The 17,945-nt window shown below is 47.6% G+C and overlaps 1 protein-coding gene across 1 annotated transcript in view; it reads left to right on the forward strand.

Annotated features, from left to right (window-relative positions):
* HGD (homogentisate 1,2-dioxygenase) overlaps nucleotides 1-17,490 on the forward strand; it is a 62,075-nt gene extending 44,585 nt beyond the window's left edge. Inside the window, exons 11-14 of the mRNA XM_075557171.1 lie at nucleotides 2,914-3,018; nucleotides 5,527-5,653; nucleotides 12,852-13,033; nucleotides 17,185-17,490. Of these exons, the coding sequence (XP_075413286.1) occupies nucleotides 2,914-3,018; nucleotides 5,527-5,653; nucleotides 12,852-13,033; nucleotides 17,185-17,331 (561 nt within the window). The 3' untranslated portion in view covers nucleotides 17,332-17,490. The remainder of the gene's footprint in view (nucleotides 1-2,913; nucleotides 3,019-5,526; nucleotides 5,654-12,851; nucleotides 13,034-17,184) is intronic.
* The last annotated feature ends 455 nt before the right edge of the window (nucleotides 17,491-17,945 follow it).

A 17,945-nucleotide genomic window follows, 5' to 3' on the forward strand; every position in this document is an offset into this window, starting at 1 on the left:
TTGGTTTGCTATGCTTTGTTTGTAGTCACGAAAACAGACCAAGTGGTGGTCAGTCGTTTACCCAGGGGCACCATGAGTGACAGAGTCAGTATTCAAACCCCTCTCTGTCTGACTTCAGAGTTCTTTCCACTCCCCAACCCATGGACATCCTCGCGAATGGAGCTTCCCAGAGCTGTATGGAAAACCACCTCCTATCAGGTTCTGAAAGGGGAAATGATTTAACCAACAGATCAGCCATGAGTTATTTCTTCCAATGACCAACCACCACAGTTGAAGTACAAGCAATGGTGGATACAAAACAAGTAGAACAAAGTTAATTAGTGTTGCTTGATTCATACCATCACATATAAAAATGCATACCATCAAATAAAAAGGAGTATAGTCTTTCTCCTATAGTTTTTCTTAATATACTGTTTGTTTTCATATCATATATATAATATATATAATAATTGATATATAAATACTCCACTGCTGTCGAGTTGATTCTAACTCATAACAACACTGTCGATCTGACTCGTTACCCCCGTGGGTTCCCAAGACTAATAACTTTTTAAATTTTCCTTTGACTAATAACTCTTTAAGGGAATAGAAAGCCTCATCTTTCTCCTTCCAAGTCGCTGGGGATATATAATGCACTAGAATAAAATAATGTCATAAAAATAATCTTTATTAAAATATAAATCTTTGCAAAATATAACATTATCATTATTTATTTGTTCTTATTGCTCTTATTTACCAAGCATGTCCTCTTCCTTGGGCAGCATCTAGAGAGGAGGGCAGCAATCAGCAGAGGTCAACTAATTTAGCACTTACACGTGCCTCCGGAGAGGCACACACACTTACACTGCCACCTTCCCAGTCTCATTTTGAAGTCCGTGGGAACCACTTGCCTCCGAAATTCCCATTTAAAATGCAGGCTCGTAGGTACTGGGAATCCATACACGAGACGGGGACTGTGAACAATGAAACCTCTGAGGATGTGGGGGGAAATGGACAGGTCCTTTAAGCATGTTTGCCTAGACAATTCTGCCCATCCCTTCACGGAGACCCACGTCCTAGAAAGGAGGCCTGGCAGTTTGATGCTTAAACACTTCTCTCCTAACTGAGCGCTCAGCAGCTTGGACCCACCAGCTGCTCTGAGGGAGAAAGGGCCTGGTGAGCTGCCCCCAGGAACCCCCACGGGGCAGTTGTCCTTTGCCCTACAGGCTCGCTAGGAGTCAGAAAGTACTTGACACCAGCCAGCAGCTTCTTGGATTTCCACTTTCAAAGTAGACCGTCTGCTGCTTATTCTCTGTGTGAGTCCCCGCTGATCCATTCTCCCTTCTCTGCCCAGCTCTTGGCCCTGGGAGGTTGACCTATATGAATTATATCATAGGCTCCCTAGCCAGCTGGCTTCAAGTGGGTTCAATCAATGAGCAGCGCCCCCAGGCAATTGAAGAGAGGAAGGAAAGGCAAGATGAAGCATTCCTTTCTGCTTCTACCCTCAGAGGGATTGTATTTCTGGAAGTGGCTGCGTGACCTCCATTCCCATTAGGGAGTCCCTGTGATGTGCTGGATCCCAAAGAGCTCACGTCTACATCTCTTCCCAACTCTGTGTTCAGTGATGTCCCACTGGAAACTTAAGATCAACCATGTTGAGAATAGTTATGCCCTTAAATTGCAAACATTACACATCACACCACCACCACCATCACCACCACCTCCACCACCACCACCACCTCCACCACCACCACCTCCACCACCACCACCACCACCACCTCCACCACCACCACCACCACCACCACCACCTCCACCACCACCACCACCACCTCCACCTCCACCACCACCACCACCTCCACCTCCACCACCACCACCACCACCACCTCCACCACCACCACCACCTCCACCTCCACCACCACCACCACCTCCACCACCACCACCACCACCACCACCTCCACCACCACCACCACCACCACCTCCACCTCCACCACCACCACCACCACCACCACCTCCACCACCACCACCACCACCACCACCACCACCAGCACCACCTCCACCACCATCACCACCACCTCCACCACCACCACCACCACCACCACCACAAGCTGGTTATTAAATAAGTGCTAGCAACCACTGAGCAACCTCTTTCTCTATGGTTCTAGCTCTTACTAGGGTCCTGTGTTAACAGGTCCTCTCTTATCCTTTAGGTATTGGAGTGGTAACATCATTCCGCCATTGCTAGGCTTTGATAATCTCACCATCTCCTGTCCGCTCACTTAACCCAATCATACTTCTGTGAGTCGTTAGACCCTTCTGAGTAGGAGTCTCTTTTAAGACAGACTTCGAGCTGCCGTGGATCCGGCCTTTCTGAACAGAGCACCAGTCTTCCCCCACCCAAGAGCAGGGCCAAGAAGCTTCGCCTTCTGGTTGCTCTGAAGTCTCACTGTCCCTCAGAAACCTTCCCCACTCCCTTGTGCTCATCAACCCAGACCCTGTGTGGGGGAAGCTCCTCTGGGCTACAGTTGCCTGGAGGAGCGCCCCAGCTCCGGCTCTCTGCGCCAGGAAGCGCGGAAGGGGGCCCGGGTGATTGGAGAATGCACAGGTTCTCACAGTTGTGTTCAAAGTGTTGAAAAGGCACTGCTTGAGGAATGTGCTGCGCTGTGCCCTGTGGCTACCACTGCACATGTGACCAGAAACCAGCGACGGCTGCTGAACTGGACACGGAGGGCTAAGTGAGGGCCCCGTAGAGGAGCTGGAGGCATGACGCCACCACGGAATGGTTCGGTGCTCTACTTCTCTGTAGGGATGGAATCATGAATTTATGAGGGGAGAAGGCTCAACTAATCGAACGCAAGCGCGATGATGAATCCATACTGAGGGCCACAGCTACAAAGCACTAAAGTTCTGTACTCCTCTCCTGCGTTTTGTCATCAGGATGTCTCCCCGTTCAACGTGGTGGCCTGGCACGGGAACTACACGCCCTACAAGTACAACCTGGAGAACTTCATGGTGATCAACGCAGTGGCCTTTGACCATGCAGTAAGTCGGGACCCTTTCGAGACCCCTGGGGATTGGGTCACCTTTGGGGGGCATGGGCTTTGCCATTCTTACATTTAGTATTTCCTGCGTCACCCGGGGAGGCTCGTCGTGAGCTGGCCGGCATAGGACTCGTTGGCAGCAAGGCTTTGATGAAGGACTCCGTTAGACAGCTACGGAGGGAGCCAGGCCAGACCAGACCCTCGACACTCACCTTGAACTCAACTTGGTTCTCACCAAAGTCTACTCACAGTAACACACACAGACGGCAGAAATTTGGTTTCGTTGTGGAAACTTTCCTCCAAAAGAAAGCCACCTGCTAATGCCAAGGATACAGGAGGAGGAAGGCAAATGTACAGATTTGGAAAGACGCTGGCCTGACTTCTCCCAAATATCGAGAGGCCACTCAACTCACCTTGGTGCCTCCACCCTAGCTCTATTGAGCTGTGATGGAGCAGCCAATTTTCTTTTTAAGCCACTCAGAGCTTACATTTAAACCAAAGACATTCGAGAGCCCGAACTTGGTCAGATGTTTCACTCAATTAAGGGGCCCCGCCCAAATAGGTCCCTGGGCTACGCATAGGCCCCCCAGGTCCCCCACCTTCTTGATTCTGAGATCCTGGGGGAAAGGGCCTTGTGCAGCTTGGCTTCTCATCTGTGAACTTATCTCACAAACTGGAGGGGTAATTAGAGCAGATGCCAGAGAACCAGAGACAAATAGATTACTCTGAGCCCCTTCAACTTGTCTCGCGGGGAACCAAACTACCTTTGTTGAAGAGCAGCAACTGTTTAGAAAGCCAAAGGGGAAAAAGCACAAGGATCCTGGGCCACTGGTGGAACTCTATTTGAGCCCCACTGCCTTTTCGTTCATCGTTTCTGATCATTGCCTGCAACAGATGAGGAAGCGTTAGCTTTGGCAGTAAGAAGGGTTAGTTTTTGAATCTGAATTTATACAAGGCCCCTCTCCTTGTCCTGCTGCTGAAGTTATTCTTTCAAAATTCAAATCTGCTCATTCTACCGCTGCATCAGAAAGCCTGGGCAGCCCCGCCAGCGTTGAGGATTAAGCCTGAGCTTTGGAGCATGGTGTTTCATGCTCTTCGCCATCTGGCCTCGAGCTCACGTGCCAGTACCTCCTCTTGCCCTTCTCCCTGGGCAAGGCACCCTGGGCTCGAGTCACCCCTCCGCTCAACAAAAGCTCAGGCCGCTTTGGTGTCTGCTGTTTCCTAGAATTAAATTTTCTTTCCTCCCTTTCTTTCCTCTCTCCCTTCCTCCCCTTCCCTCATTTCCTTTCTTCCTATTTTCCCTTCCCATCTTTATTTTTTCTTTCCTCCCCCCACCCTCACCCTTCCATTCCCTTTCCGTTTCTCCTGTTTATTTTTCAGCATCTACCTCAATTGTCACCTCTTTCTTGAAGCCTTGTGTGATCTTTTCCGGTGGCACAGTGGGCTTGGTCTGCTAACCTTCAAGTGAGGCTGCTAACCTTCAAGTCAGCAGTTCCAAACCACCAGCTTCTCCATGAGAGAAAGATGAGGCTTTCCACTCCCATCAAGAGTTACAGCCCCAGACACCCACAGGGGCAGTTCGGTCTACCCTGTCCTATAGAATCAACTCCCTGGTGGGGAGTTTGAGTCTTCAACGCCTGAGATCTCTGTTTGAAAAGCTAGTGGGTCCTGGCATTTGGCGGGGACTGGTTGCTGTCCCTCCTCCAGCTTCCTGCACCCCACCTTCAACCCCTCTCAAGTCAAAGGAGACAGGAAGCAGAGCTCAGTGGTTGTTTGCTGTTGTTGCTATGTCCTAAGTTGGCATGTGGAACTTAACATGACTTTTTATTTCAATTAAACTGAAGCTCCATTCTTTTCCAACTAGACTCCAACTGTGATGGAATCAAAAGTTCTCTGAAAATCAGAATGTTGTCCCCCAACCTATTCCCATCAATACTACTATCCGCAAAACGAATGAAATTTGTGATATATTTTAGATTCGTGAGTCAAACAAGGGTAAGAAAGCAGGGAAACAGCTCTCAGACCTCCCAGCCCAACGCAGCCATCTGGAATCTCTGTTTCCCCCACAGGAGGCTCATTCTCCATCTACGTGGGAACTCGATGTCAGCTTATATCTATTTCTACCTTCCTAGGAAGCGCTCTCTGCCAAGAGCACGCTGCTCCCTCTTTCTCTGCCCTGGTCATCCTGTCCTGGAAGGCAGGACCACTGAGTACCAGGCCCCAGGGTTTTAAGTTGCTTGAGATTTGATCTCAGCAGGGCGAAAAGCTGCTAGGAATCCTCTTAGCAAGTGTTAATTCATTTTGCTTCTAGCCCAGCAAGAGAGGAAAGGCAGGAGGGTGGTCATGGCACCACGGTGGCAAGTCCAGACTCCTTAGGCTGGCCTCTGTGCTATGATCAGAAATTAGGGCGTCCCCTGGAAGCACCTTCCTGGCGGGTGACTTGTGTGGCATTGCCCAGCCCCCTCCCTTGTGTGTATCCCATTCTCATCCTCTCCTTGCGCCCTCACAGGACCCATCCATTTTCACCGTGTTGACTGCCAAGTCTTCCCGCCCGGGAGTGGCCATCGCTGATTTTGTCATCTTCCCACCTCGCTGGGGGGTCGCTGATAAGACCTTCAGGCCTCCTTATTATCACAGTGAGTCTCTGTCACCGAGCCGCGCCTGGAAAGCACAGCCAGCAGAGGGGAATCTTGAAGGAAGTAGCCTGTGGCCTGTGCTCACGGAGACAACAGGCCCGGGGCATTTCTGCCTTGAGTTCAGGATCCGACCTGCTGGGTTCTGGCGCTGCAGCTCAGACACTAACTGGGCCAAGGCACGGCTGCCACACGGCATCCGGAATGTATTGAGTCTGAGAAGGAGCCTGGCTTCTGGGGCCCCAAAGAGAGGCTGGCAAGTGGGACCTTCCTGGACATGGAGATTTCTTTCTGTTTTTAATCTGCTCCTTCTGGGGGAGGGCGTGGCAATGCTAGAGATGTTGTTAGTTAATTAGTCTGCTGTTTGGGGAAAGCTCGTTATCTAAGTCTGGCTGGAGAGCTAATGAGATGTGCCTTCTCCAATTATTCTGGTGGGGCTAAACTGACTGCAGTCTGCACTAGGGATTGGACGCTATTCGGGCATTTGCTGCCTTTGTTGCCTAGAGCAAAACCCCAACCCCACTGCTCAGGAGTCAATTCCAATTCGCAGGGCTCCCAGGGCTGTAAGTCTTCCCGGGAGCAGAGAGTTTCATCTTTTTCCTGCACAGCTGCTCGTGGATTTGAGCCACCAACCTTGTGGTTAGTGACCCACCACTTACCTGACAGTGCCACTAGGACACCTTATTATTATCACCACCACCACCACCACCAGCTAACAGTTATTGATCATTTTATATTACCTTGTTAATCTTTCATCTTTATGACGGCTGAAACAGATAAATGGCATTGTCATTCCACCTATATTGTCAGGGTTGAAAACTGAGACAAGAGGAATTAACTAGCATGTCCATGGCCTCAGAGTTGGTTACCAATACCCGTTGGTGTTGGGCTGATTCAGATTGATGGCAATTCCATGTCTTCAGAGGAGAGCTATGCTCCACCGGGTGCCCAATAGCCTTTCTTCTCAGCTGCATCTGAGTGTATTTGAACAATCAACCTTTTGGCAAATAAGCCAAGTGCTGAGCCACTTGTACTGCTCAGGGAAAGTAAGAGGGCAGGATGTAGCTGCCGTGGTCTGGCGCCAGAGCTGAAACTCATGACCACCAGTTGGCATGCCTACCACAGTACTTGTACATAGAGCTCTAGAAAATTCTGAAGTTCATTTCAACAGAAACTTCTAGTCTGCTCCTGGACTTAACAGATTTTACAGTCTCAAAAACACTAAGGAGCAATTCTACTCTGCCTTACAGGGCTGTTATAAATCAGATTAGACTTGAAGACAGCGGTTTTCCTTAATTACAGAACCTCTCCTCTCATGTTTGTATGCGCCAGCTTCTGGGTGCCAGGTATCAACCGTGTGGCCCAGTGCACTACATAGGTGATTGTGGTATTTGCAGAGGGCAGGGAACTAAAGTCCTCAGGACCACTTCATGGTCCAGTGACAACACTTTTCTTTTTTTCCTACATGACACCACTGTAGTAGAGAAAAGGAAACAATTACGACATTACAAAGATATCAGATGCTTTGTGACTAGAGTCAGAATTGTAGCTCTGTCCTTCCTCAAGAGTGTCAGGCCCAGCCTCACTGTTCTTTCCTGGAAGTCACTCCCTTCAAGGACCTGTTGTCACCCAGAGGGACTTGCTCTGGCTTATAGCCTGCACCTCAAATGCTAGTCCTTGACAATTTAGTATGTTTTGTGACCTTGAGATAGTGCTTCTCAATTTTTAGCATGGAGCAGTCCCCCGGAGTCCTTATGAAGGCACAGATCCCTGGCTGCCTTCTCTGGCTCCATAGGTCTAGGGTGGGGCCTAAGAATTTGTATTTTTGACCCATTCCCAAGTGGTGTGCATGTTACTGTTCTGGGGACCATACTTTGAAAACATTCCAAAATTAAACCCAACCCACTGCCATTGAGTCAATTCTAACCACCACCTAGAATAATGTTGATTTTATTTTTTTAAGCATATTTTTCAAGACCTGTCTGGAGAGAATTTAATTAGGTGGCTTGGGAGTAGTATCTAAGTGTGTTAGTCTGGGTACTTTAGAAAAAAAAATCCACAGAAATTCATTTATAAGAGAGAGTTTTATATAAAGGTTAAGTGTGCATCAAGAAAATATCCCTACCCAGTGCTGCCTAAGCCCACAAGTCCAACATTAACCCATATGTCCAACACCAATCCACAAAGTCCTCTTCCATCGCACAAAACACACACAATGACGCCTACTGCAGGAGGAAAGCCATGTCAGTGAATGTGTAACCATCTCAGTGCTGGCAGGGATCTCCACACGGCTGCTCCAGCACCCAGGGCTGCATCGGGAGTAGGTCCATGTGGCTTCTCCTTAGGCATGTGTTGCAGGAAGTAAGCCTTGCAAGCTGAAGCAGGGAACTGCTAAGGCAGCTACATCCTAGTGTGACCATCACAAAGCAAGAGGCCCGAGAACTAGAAAAGCAAGGCTCACGGAGCCATTTATCCCTCTGCCCTTCAATTAACCCCACATGTGTTTATTGGCCAGGTTGGCACAATAAACTAATTAACTCACTAAGAATCTGCATTAGCAAGACAAACAAGCTAACAGAATCTGATGGAGGATGTCTATACCCAGCTTATTGGGAAGCACTGGCCTGAGGTTTACTTCCTCATCCATCTAGGTAGAGGGATCAAGGTAGGTTCCAGGTATATGTTCTTTTTTTTAAAAACAGTTGTTTTGCTATATAATTTATATATCATATGACTCAATGGTTTAAACATATTAGAAGAGTTATGTTTTGTATGATTTTCTGTACAATACATGAAATCCAACAGACAGTAACTGGATTGATCGTTGCCTAGGGGGTGGCAGGGGAGGATGGGGGATGGGAAATGGGTAACTAACAATGAATATGAGAAGGGGAAAAAGTGGTGCAAGAAGCATCATTATCCATTTTAGAACATTTTCTTCATTCTTATACTCACGATTATTAGCTCCCCAGTTCCCCCAAACCTCCCCTGCCAAAACCCTAAGCAACTATTAATCCAGTTACTGATTTACCTATCCTAGATTTCATATACAGGAGAACATACACACACAAAAAAAACCCCCCCGAAAATTCCCAACAACAATAACAAAGTAAAACAGAGAAAAACCTCAATCATTAAGAAAGTAGAAAATAATAAAAACCAGGACAAATTTCAAATGAGTCAAAAGGGATTACAAATGATAAAGTATTAAATGATAACCTAACTGCATCGGCATTAGTTCACTTTCCAATGGTCTCGATCTGATAGCAAGGCTATTCGTGTTCCTGGTCCCTGATCAGATTATGTAACTACCATGGGGGGTGGGGGAGGGATTCACCAGAGGCTTAACCCACATGGGGATTCTGCAAATGGATTCTGGTCTTCCACTGTCATCCATAGCTTTCTGCAAACCGAGTACTGAGAATTAAAGCTCTAATAGGGTTCTCTCCTTTAGTCTTGGATTTTATTGTTTACAATCCTTGGATCACATAGGCTGGTGTGCTTCTTCTGTGTGGACTTAGCCGACATCTCACTTAGATGGCTGTAGACGCAATCCTTTCTGACAGTGAGCGAAGTGCCATCTGGTTTCATTACCACACTCTGCTATAGTACCCATGTCTTCAGTGATCTCTTCATGAGAGCAAGTATCAAGTGTGCCCACAGACATACTCTGTTCCCACCACATTGTTCCACAGAGTGGAGTGGAGCACAGATTAGAGACTCAACAAATATTCGATTCTCCAAGTGAGTGTCTGGGAGCGAGGGAAAAGAGCACTGGCCATGGGGAACTGAACCACCTCCCATTTGGGGGTGAGTAAAGAATTCCAAAGAGAAGCAGTTCATTTTTCACCTTCATAAGTCACTCTTGAGCCCAGCAGGCCCTGAACGTACAGCTGCTAGCCCTAATTTTTTTTTAAAGGGGCCGGTTTGAACAAGTTTGATACTATACTAAGCAAAAGGCTCTTGACAGAATCCTTAAATTTTATTTGTGGCTCAGGCTGCCTAAAGTAGTCTTGTGAAATGCTTGCTACACATTTTTTAATGACTCTCAAGTAAATCGGACTCCAGGATAGAACTCAGATAGGTATAGCTGCACAGAGTCAGTTGGAAAAATCCACAGAATCCCCAGTTGGAAATTAGTTGTACCAGAGATATTAAAAATATTGCTTTAGCAATAACCAAAATCTCTATACTTTGATGTGGCTTTATAGAAGTGGGAAATCATTTCTGAAAAATATCTCCCTTCAGTTATCTCAATGCACTTCAGTCATGAAGTGGATCCAGTGTTAATCAGAAAGGCAAGGTCTACCCTCCTACTGTCCTTTGAAATATTGAAAATGATGTAGAAATATCATCACCAAACTCCTTGCTGCCTAAATTCATATGTAGATCAGAGTTGAATTCTGCTCTGCTCTCTTCTTAAAATTAAGCCATGAAGGTGACCCTGGGGATATGTAAACAGAGTGAGGAGCCGGGCAGCACAGTGAAGTCATGAGTTGAACTGCTCTTAAAGAAACAGTAGGGCTATGAGCTGGACCTCACCCTTCTCTGCCCTTCTTGTCTTTGTAGGAGTCTGGAGCATCTTTTTGGTTTATGAGCAGGGTCAGTGTGCCTGCCTAGTCAATTGCAGAATTACTTTGACATTTAGTTATACTTTACCTACAAGGCAGGACAAGCATGCATCATGTCAGCTATTTGACTTTGCAAAGGTTGCCAATGCCATATCTCCCTACCGGGACCCTGGTTTGTACTCTTAGCATTCTCATGAGATAGACTCTCCAGGAAGGGCTATTTCTTACTTAGCTCTGTATTGGAGTGCCAACACAGTGTGTAATTGTCAGAATAGTTGGTGGGCTGGTGACTAGAGTAGGTAATGAAAGGATGGGTGGATGGATGGATGGATGGATGGATGGATGGATGGATGGGTGGATGGATGGATGGATGGGTGGATGGGTGGATGGGTGGATGGGTGGTTAGATACATTGATGGGTGGATGGACAGATGAGAGAAGGAAGTAGGAAGGAAGGAACAAAGGATGAGTGGCAAAACGCTGCTCTTTAAGTTTTGCTTTATTCTAATAGGAGTAAAAGACTAGCGTGGTGGGGGTATAGTGATTATTCACAAATTTTGTGTGACTCCAAAAAATATAACTAGGACAAACATACTTATGTGAAGATAAATCTCCGTTTAATATAAGAAAGAGCTTTTGGGGGGGAGCGGGGAAGGAGGGGGAAAATGAGGAGCTGATACCAAGGGTTCAAGTAGAAAGTAATATTTTGAGAATGATGATGGCAACAAAAGTGCTTGACACAATGGATGGATGGATGGGTTGTGATAAGAGTTGTACGAGCCCCCAATAAAATGATTTTTAAAAAAGAAGAAAGAGCTTTTAACACTCAGAGGTATTCGATAATATGATAGGTTGCTTTGTAGAGAGCTTTCATTCACAGGAGGTATGCAGGCACCGCTTAGGAGATACTCTGTCAGGACTTATTGAGAAAATACTTCTGAATTGAGTACAAGGAGAGCTCTCTTCCCATTTTAAGTATATGGGTTTCTGCGGTGAGAGTGTCAATGAAAACAAAACGAAAGGAGTAAATCTAAGAGAAAATGTTAAGAATGAAAGAGTAAGATGGTAGCAGATTTAAATACAGAAGATAGAATTGTTGTAATGTAGAGAATTTATAAGGACCCCTGGGGGAACAGTGGGTAAGTGCTCAGCTGCAAAAGGTGGATACTTTGAACTTACCAGATGCCCTGCAGGGGCAAGCTGTGCCCACCTGCTTTCCCCTTTAAAGCGGGTGGGGGGGGGGAGAGGGGTGTTCTTCTCTGCCCCACAGGCTCCTGGTGAGTCACAATCAGCTCAGGGGCAATGAGAGGGCGTTTGTAGACTCTTCACAGAGATCAAGAGCTTCGCATACAAATCATTGGATAACGGGCTCCAAGTCTGGGGCTCTTTCGATTACATCACTTCTCTATCAACACCCACACCCCACTTCAGCTCTCCAGACTAGGTGACGCCAATAAACCAAAACCAAATCTAACTCATAGACAACACCATGTATTCAAGTGTTCAACCACTCCTTCATGTTTTCTTGTCTATAATCATATGTATAGATAATGGTTTTTATTGACATATCTCACACATTCTAATTTATCCATTCGCATACGATTCTGTTCTTCAATCCCATCGGGTGGGATTAGTCAGTCATCGATGCTGTCTGCTCCCCTTTACCACCCTCCATCCCCCCCTCCCTCCTCCGTACCCTCAGGGAACCACCACTGCTGTCACTGTCTCCGAGGGGTCATCCACCTTGACCTTCATGGACTGAGCAATCCTAAAAATACAAATGAACGTTACGCAAATCTAACGTGGTGAATGAGGTAAAACACATACAAGCACATAGTAAGGGGAGGCCATGGCTCCAATCTGAACGGAAGTGGATCGCCAGGCCTTCCTTCGGCAGTGCCTCTGCGTGGGCTCCAGCTGCCAGCTTGAAGGGTCATAGCAGAGCTCCACCTAGGGTCACGCTATGTGTTAGCATCAACTCGATGGCAGTGAGTTTGAATTAGGGCTCTTGGTGACAACACAAAAATGAGACTATTGAGAAGGGGCTTGGACCTGGGAGAGAAGAGAACTTTGACATGGGTCTGTCAGCTTAGATGGCAGAAAGGCATCCACTCTTTGGTATAATTTGCATTCTCATTATTATTCACATTCTTGTCTGGGCCAAAAGTTTCTTAAGACCCAGTCTAATTTCTCCCAGCTACTGGCATGCAAGACCTCTGATAACCCACCTGGGCACGGAGCAAAGCTTTGCCTACCAAGACCTCCACTCTGTGGTGATCATTTTGAGGATCTGTACCCTTTACTCCGTGTCCCTGAGTGGTGTAGTTAATGAATTCAGCTACTAGCTGAACAGCCGAGGTTCGGTCCTCCCCACAGGCACCTCAGAAGAAAGACCTAGTGATCTACTTCTCAGAAATCAGCTGTTGAAAACTTTCTAAACCACAGGCGTTACCACAAGTCAGAGTGAACTTGACTGCATCCCATTGGCTAGTTGTCCCTTATGAATCCTGTAAATGTTACTAGACTTGCCTGCCCTCTTAGCATCCTGTAGAAATAATGTTTGCGTGCCTTTTGATGTTTTCTGTGTCTTGTCTCAAATTATAAAACTTATTATTACTTGATCCTTCCCAGGGAACTGCATGAGTGAATTCATGGGACTCATTAAAGGCCGTTATGAGGCAAAGGAAAATGGCTTCTTGCCAGGAGGAGGCAGCCTGCACAGCGCCATGACCCCCCATGGGCCTGATGCCGACTGCTTTGAGAAGGCGAGCAAGAGCAAGCTGGTCCCCGAGAGGATTGCCGACGGCACCATGGTAAGCAAGTTACATACCAAGCTCTGGATGGCCTCTGGGCGCATTTCTCCAGTCACAGAGGAAGAACCCGGAGAAGAGAGTGTGTGGATCTGTGGGTCTGTCCACACGCGAGGATGCGTAAGCCCCTTGAGTGTACACTAATGAGACTGCTGGCGTGCTGTGGCAGAAAGAGCCCTGATCTTTCAAGCCAAACCAGCATTCAAATCCAAGCTCCTAGTGCATGTGTGTCCTTAGACAAGTCACTTGCCTTCTCTGGGCTTCATTTCCCCCATCCTGACGACCATTCAAACGAGCAGATGCCTGTGTGTTAAGAGCCTCACGTACTGCAATTGGAACGCTATGCAAATGTAAGGTGATGTTCTGCAGACGATCCGGAGTGCCTGCCCTCATCTGTATGCAGCTTTGTGTACACCGTCTGTCTCGGATGGAGTCTTCTGCTTTTTGAAGCAACCCTTAGGGGCCACAGTCGCGCAGGAAGGCAGGATGGCACCTTCAGAGCCAGGGAGGGTCAGGAAGCCTTTGCCTCTTTGGAGTCAGGGCTTGTGGACAGCAGTGCTCATCTGCTTTCTCCTTGTCCTTTGCTTTGCCATGGATGAAACTGATGGGATTTAAATCCCTGTTTGGTATTCCTCCTGTGTCAGGCCGTAAACATTGAGGCGGAATACAATTGCAGTTGACTGCCGTACTTGATTTCTGCGTTCTTGGAGGTAGATTTTTTTAAGACCACAAGGAGTCATTTTATTCTAAATTGTATGCAGATTTGCTTGATATTTTTAAACAGATGCCCCCGTTGCTACCTAACTGTAAAATCCACAACCCTAGCTCAGACCTGGCTGACTGCATGCCTCACTTGCAAATGACCATTATCTCTTCTTCTAGCTGAGGCAGGTAGCTTTCAGTACACCTGGGTGGGGGGGGCCCGGGGGCTGGAGTCCCTGGAAGGAGTAGTGCAAAGCATCTTATCTGCTTGACCTTGACACACTTGGCTTCTGTAGGAATTCCTGCCCAACCCCTACATCCCTCTAAGATGCAGCTTCCACCGTCTCAGTTCATTCCAGCCTCTGCTATCCTCCTGGGGATGCACTAGCCACCCCGAGGAGCCACTGGAGAGCACTGGGTGCCCCAAAGTGGCATTCGATAGGCAGTGTCCCAGAGAGGGGTGTTCTGCAGTGGAGAGGTCCAGGGAGGGCTGTTTTCATGAGGAGTCTGGAGCACTAGGGGGATAGGGCTCTCTCCTGCGTAGTGAGAAGAGAAGGGGAGGAGGAGGTGGGCCTCCTGGAGAGCCAGGGAGCAAGGACTACCTGGTGGGGGAGGGTGTGCCATTGCACCTTGACTCAACTTCCGGCCTCCTGCACCTTTTCCAAATGCAGGTTTCCCTGAATTACAGTGTTCCTAGGTAACCAAAATGGAGTCGTGCATACACACCAGAAACCAAACCAAACCAGACTCATGGTTATCGAGTCCATTCTGACTTCTAGTGACCCGTTAGGACAGCGCAGAACTGCCCCCTGAGAGTTTCTGACACTGGTAGGTCTTGAAGGGGGTAGAAAACCTGGTCTTTCTCCCGTGTGGTGCCTGGTGTGTACCAATAACCCATAAACCCTAAAATAACACCGATGCAAAATCTTCACAGGCACCGCTCAAAGTCGTGGTGGCATAAAAGTCTTTCTGGATTTATTTCTTCTTCCTTTTCTCTAAATCTTTAAATCTTTCAAAGGCTGCAGAATGACTCGTGGGTTCAAACCACTGACCTTATGATCAGCAGCTGTCAGATTTCTTTTGAAAGCAAAAACCAGATATTAACGTGGATCTTGGTCAAAAGGGAAGTGGAGTAAAGTGGACTTTGGAAAGGTGGGGGATCTCTGTACATGACTTAGGTCCCTCCGTGTATTTGATCCATCTTCTGGTTCAGAGTCATTTACTTGCTCTCCTGCTATCGGCCCGGCTCAGCTGCAGGCCTCCAGAGACGATCATGATCACGGGCGCGATGAGGACCCTTCATTCTGGATAGAGCTTTAAAAGGTTCTCCCCTCTCCCCCCGCTCCCGACCTCCAGCTGTGGGGAGACTGGCAGGGATGAGCACCCCCATGGTCTTAGGCCATCTCTGTTTATTTATTTTAAAATTCCAAGAAGGAGAATAGGCAAGAATGTGTGTTTTGCTTGTTTTGAAAGCCACAAGAGCTTGGGAAATCAGCCTATGGCGCAGCTGGCCTGTGTGCATAGAACGCAGAATGTTGGCATGGTCCTTCTTCTCCACAGCGGCACTGTCCACCACCGAGCCCCATCTCGACCTCCGACAGGACTTTTATTTTTGGGGGAAGGGGGATCAGAGGGGGATAAAACATAGGATTTAAAAAAAAAAACATAATTGTATTGGGCACTCTTACAACTCTTATAACAATCCATACATTGATTATATCAAGCATATTTGTGCATGTGTTGCCATCATTCTTTTCTAGACATTTACTTTCTATTGAGCCCTTGGTATCAGCTCCTCTTTTTTCCCTCCCACATCTGGTGACCCCTTGATAAATTATTACTATTTTCATATCTCACACCAACTGCTGTCCCCCTTCCCCCATGGTTTCTGTTGTTCATCTTCCTGGAGGGAGTGGTGGTGATTATGTGTCGATCATCCTACCTTCGCCCTGCCCTTCTGGAATCGCTACTCCCACTCCTGTCCCTGGATTCCCTTGTGGTCTCTTATTTCTTATCTGTACCTGTGTATCTGCTCTGGTCTAGCCCAACGTGAGAGGCAGTACGTACGGGGGTCATGACAGTAGGGGGTGAGGCAGCCTCAAGGAACCAGAGGAATATTGTGTGTTTCATCAGTACTTTACTGCACCCTGGTTGACTCATCCCTTCCCTGTGACCCCTCTGTGGGGGGATGTCCCATTGTCTATAGATGGGCTTTGGGTCTTTGCTCTGACCTCCCTCATTCTCAAAAACATGTTGTTGTTTTCCTGACAGGACTTTTTGATAGTACCTCACACATTCCGCCTCCTCCCTCTCCTTTCTCTGCCTCCTGTTCCTTCCCCAGCTGTCTCTTGGAGGAAGTCAGAGCCTGGGAAGGTGGCCTCATAGCCCAGCTCTGCCACTTCTGTTTGATTTTATTGTGGTAAAAGACATAATAAAATTGGTCCTTTCAGCCATTTTTAAGTGAGGTTTTCACTGGCGTTAATGACATTCGCCACTTTGTGCACCTATCAGCACCATCTATTTCCAAAATGTCATCATCTTCCCAGACAGACATTCTGACCCCACGAAGCAGAGCTCTTTTCTTTGCTCCCTGCAGCCCCTAGGGACCTCTGATCTCCTGCCTGCCTCTGTGATTTTGCGGGTTCCAGATATTTCGTATAAGTGGGATCATATGATGTTTGTCCTCTCATGTCTGACCCAATTCACTCACCATTATGTTTTCAAGCCCCATCCACATCATAGGAGGTGCTAGAATTTCATTTCCTTTTATAGATGGATAATATTTCCTTGTATTGTTTATTCATCTGTTGATGGAGACTTGAGTTGTTGTTACCTTTAGTCTGAGCCTTCTTGCTCCCTTCTCCTTGGACCCATTACCACCAAGTCAATCCTGGCTCATAGTCACCCGACAGGACAGAGCAGAACTGTCCTCTAAGGTTTCCCAGGCTGTAATCTTGACAGAGGCAAACTGCCACATCATCCTCTCACGGAACATCTGGTGGGTGCCAACCTCCCATCTTTCCTTTAGCAGCCGAATGCTTAACCACTGCACCACCAGGGTTCCCAACAGACAGATCATCTCCTAGCTCTGAGTCTTAGTTGCCTCTTCTGCAAAGGTGGGAGGAGCATGCCGCTTCATAAGGACATGAGGAATACGCTCAGAACCCTCCCCCCTCTGCCCTTCTAGTCAGCTTTGCTTCATGAAGCTGTGAGGACAATGTGAGCTGGCACCCAATTCCACTTGGCAGAATAAAGCCTGAGGCTCTGAGCCATTAAAGATCTTGTACAAGTTCTCACCAGCTTGCCAGTGGCAGCACTAGAGACATGACCCAGGGCTGGGACCTGTTCACCTTCCTCAAAGACTGTGCCTACCCCTCTCCTCTTGACATCAGATCAACTATGTTTTATAGACCATCTCACACTTCTTCCCCACCCACCTCCATGTCCTACAGGCATTTATGTTCGAGTCCTCCCTAAGTATGGCTGTCACCAAGTGGGGGCTCAAGATTGTCAATTGTATCGATGAGAACTACCACAAGTGCTGGAAACCTCTGAAGAGTCACTTCACCCTCAACCCCCGGAATCCAGCAGGCCCCTAGAAGATTTCCACCACACGGGAGAATGGATTTGCAAGTTTCCCTTAAGAATCTTGGGTCCTCGAGCAGGACTGGAGGAAGGGCCTGGTCAAAATGAGAATTAACTTTGTCTCTGCCAAGTAACTCAGAATATTTGCAAAAAAACATGCTTGGAAAATTCTATGGCTGATTTAATTTAATTACTCAATAAATATTGTCTGCTCTTTAGTGGCTTTTCTCCTTGCTTACTGCCAATAAGTCCATCCTGACCCATGGGGACCCCGCGTACAACCGAATGAAAAGCTGCCTGGTCCTGCACCATCTCCAGGATCCATTGCCGATCAGTCCAATCAAAGCACGCGAGCTGGAGGGAAGTCACAGGCTGATTATTTTACAGGCAGGCCACCAGGGTTTTCTCTTCAATCTGTCTTAGTCTGGAAAGTCCACGGAAACCCACTGAGCACCGTAACAGCATGCAAGCCTCCATGGACAAATGGGTGGTATTGGCCAGGCATGGAACTGGCCCTCCCTCACCACAGGTGAGGGTTCCACACTAGAAGTGGTGATTGGTCATCAGAAAGCACATGTGTATCAGCCAGTACTTGGGGCCATAGAGATTCATGCGTTTGTGCTGAGAC

Source organism: Tenrec ecaudatus, chromosome 8, assembly GCF_050624435.1.
Source record: "Tenrec ecaudatus isolate mTenEca1 chromosome 8, mTenEca1.hap1, whole genome shotgun sequence".
In the NCBI taxonomy this organism is placed as follows: domain Eukaryota; kingdom Metazoa; phylum Chordata; class Mammalia; order Afrosoricida; family Tenrecidae; genus Tenrec; species Tenrec ecaudatus.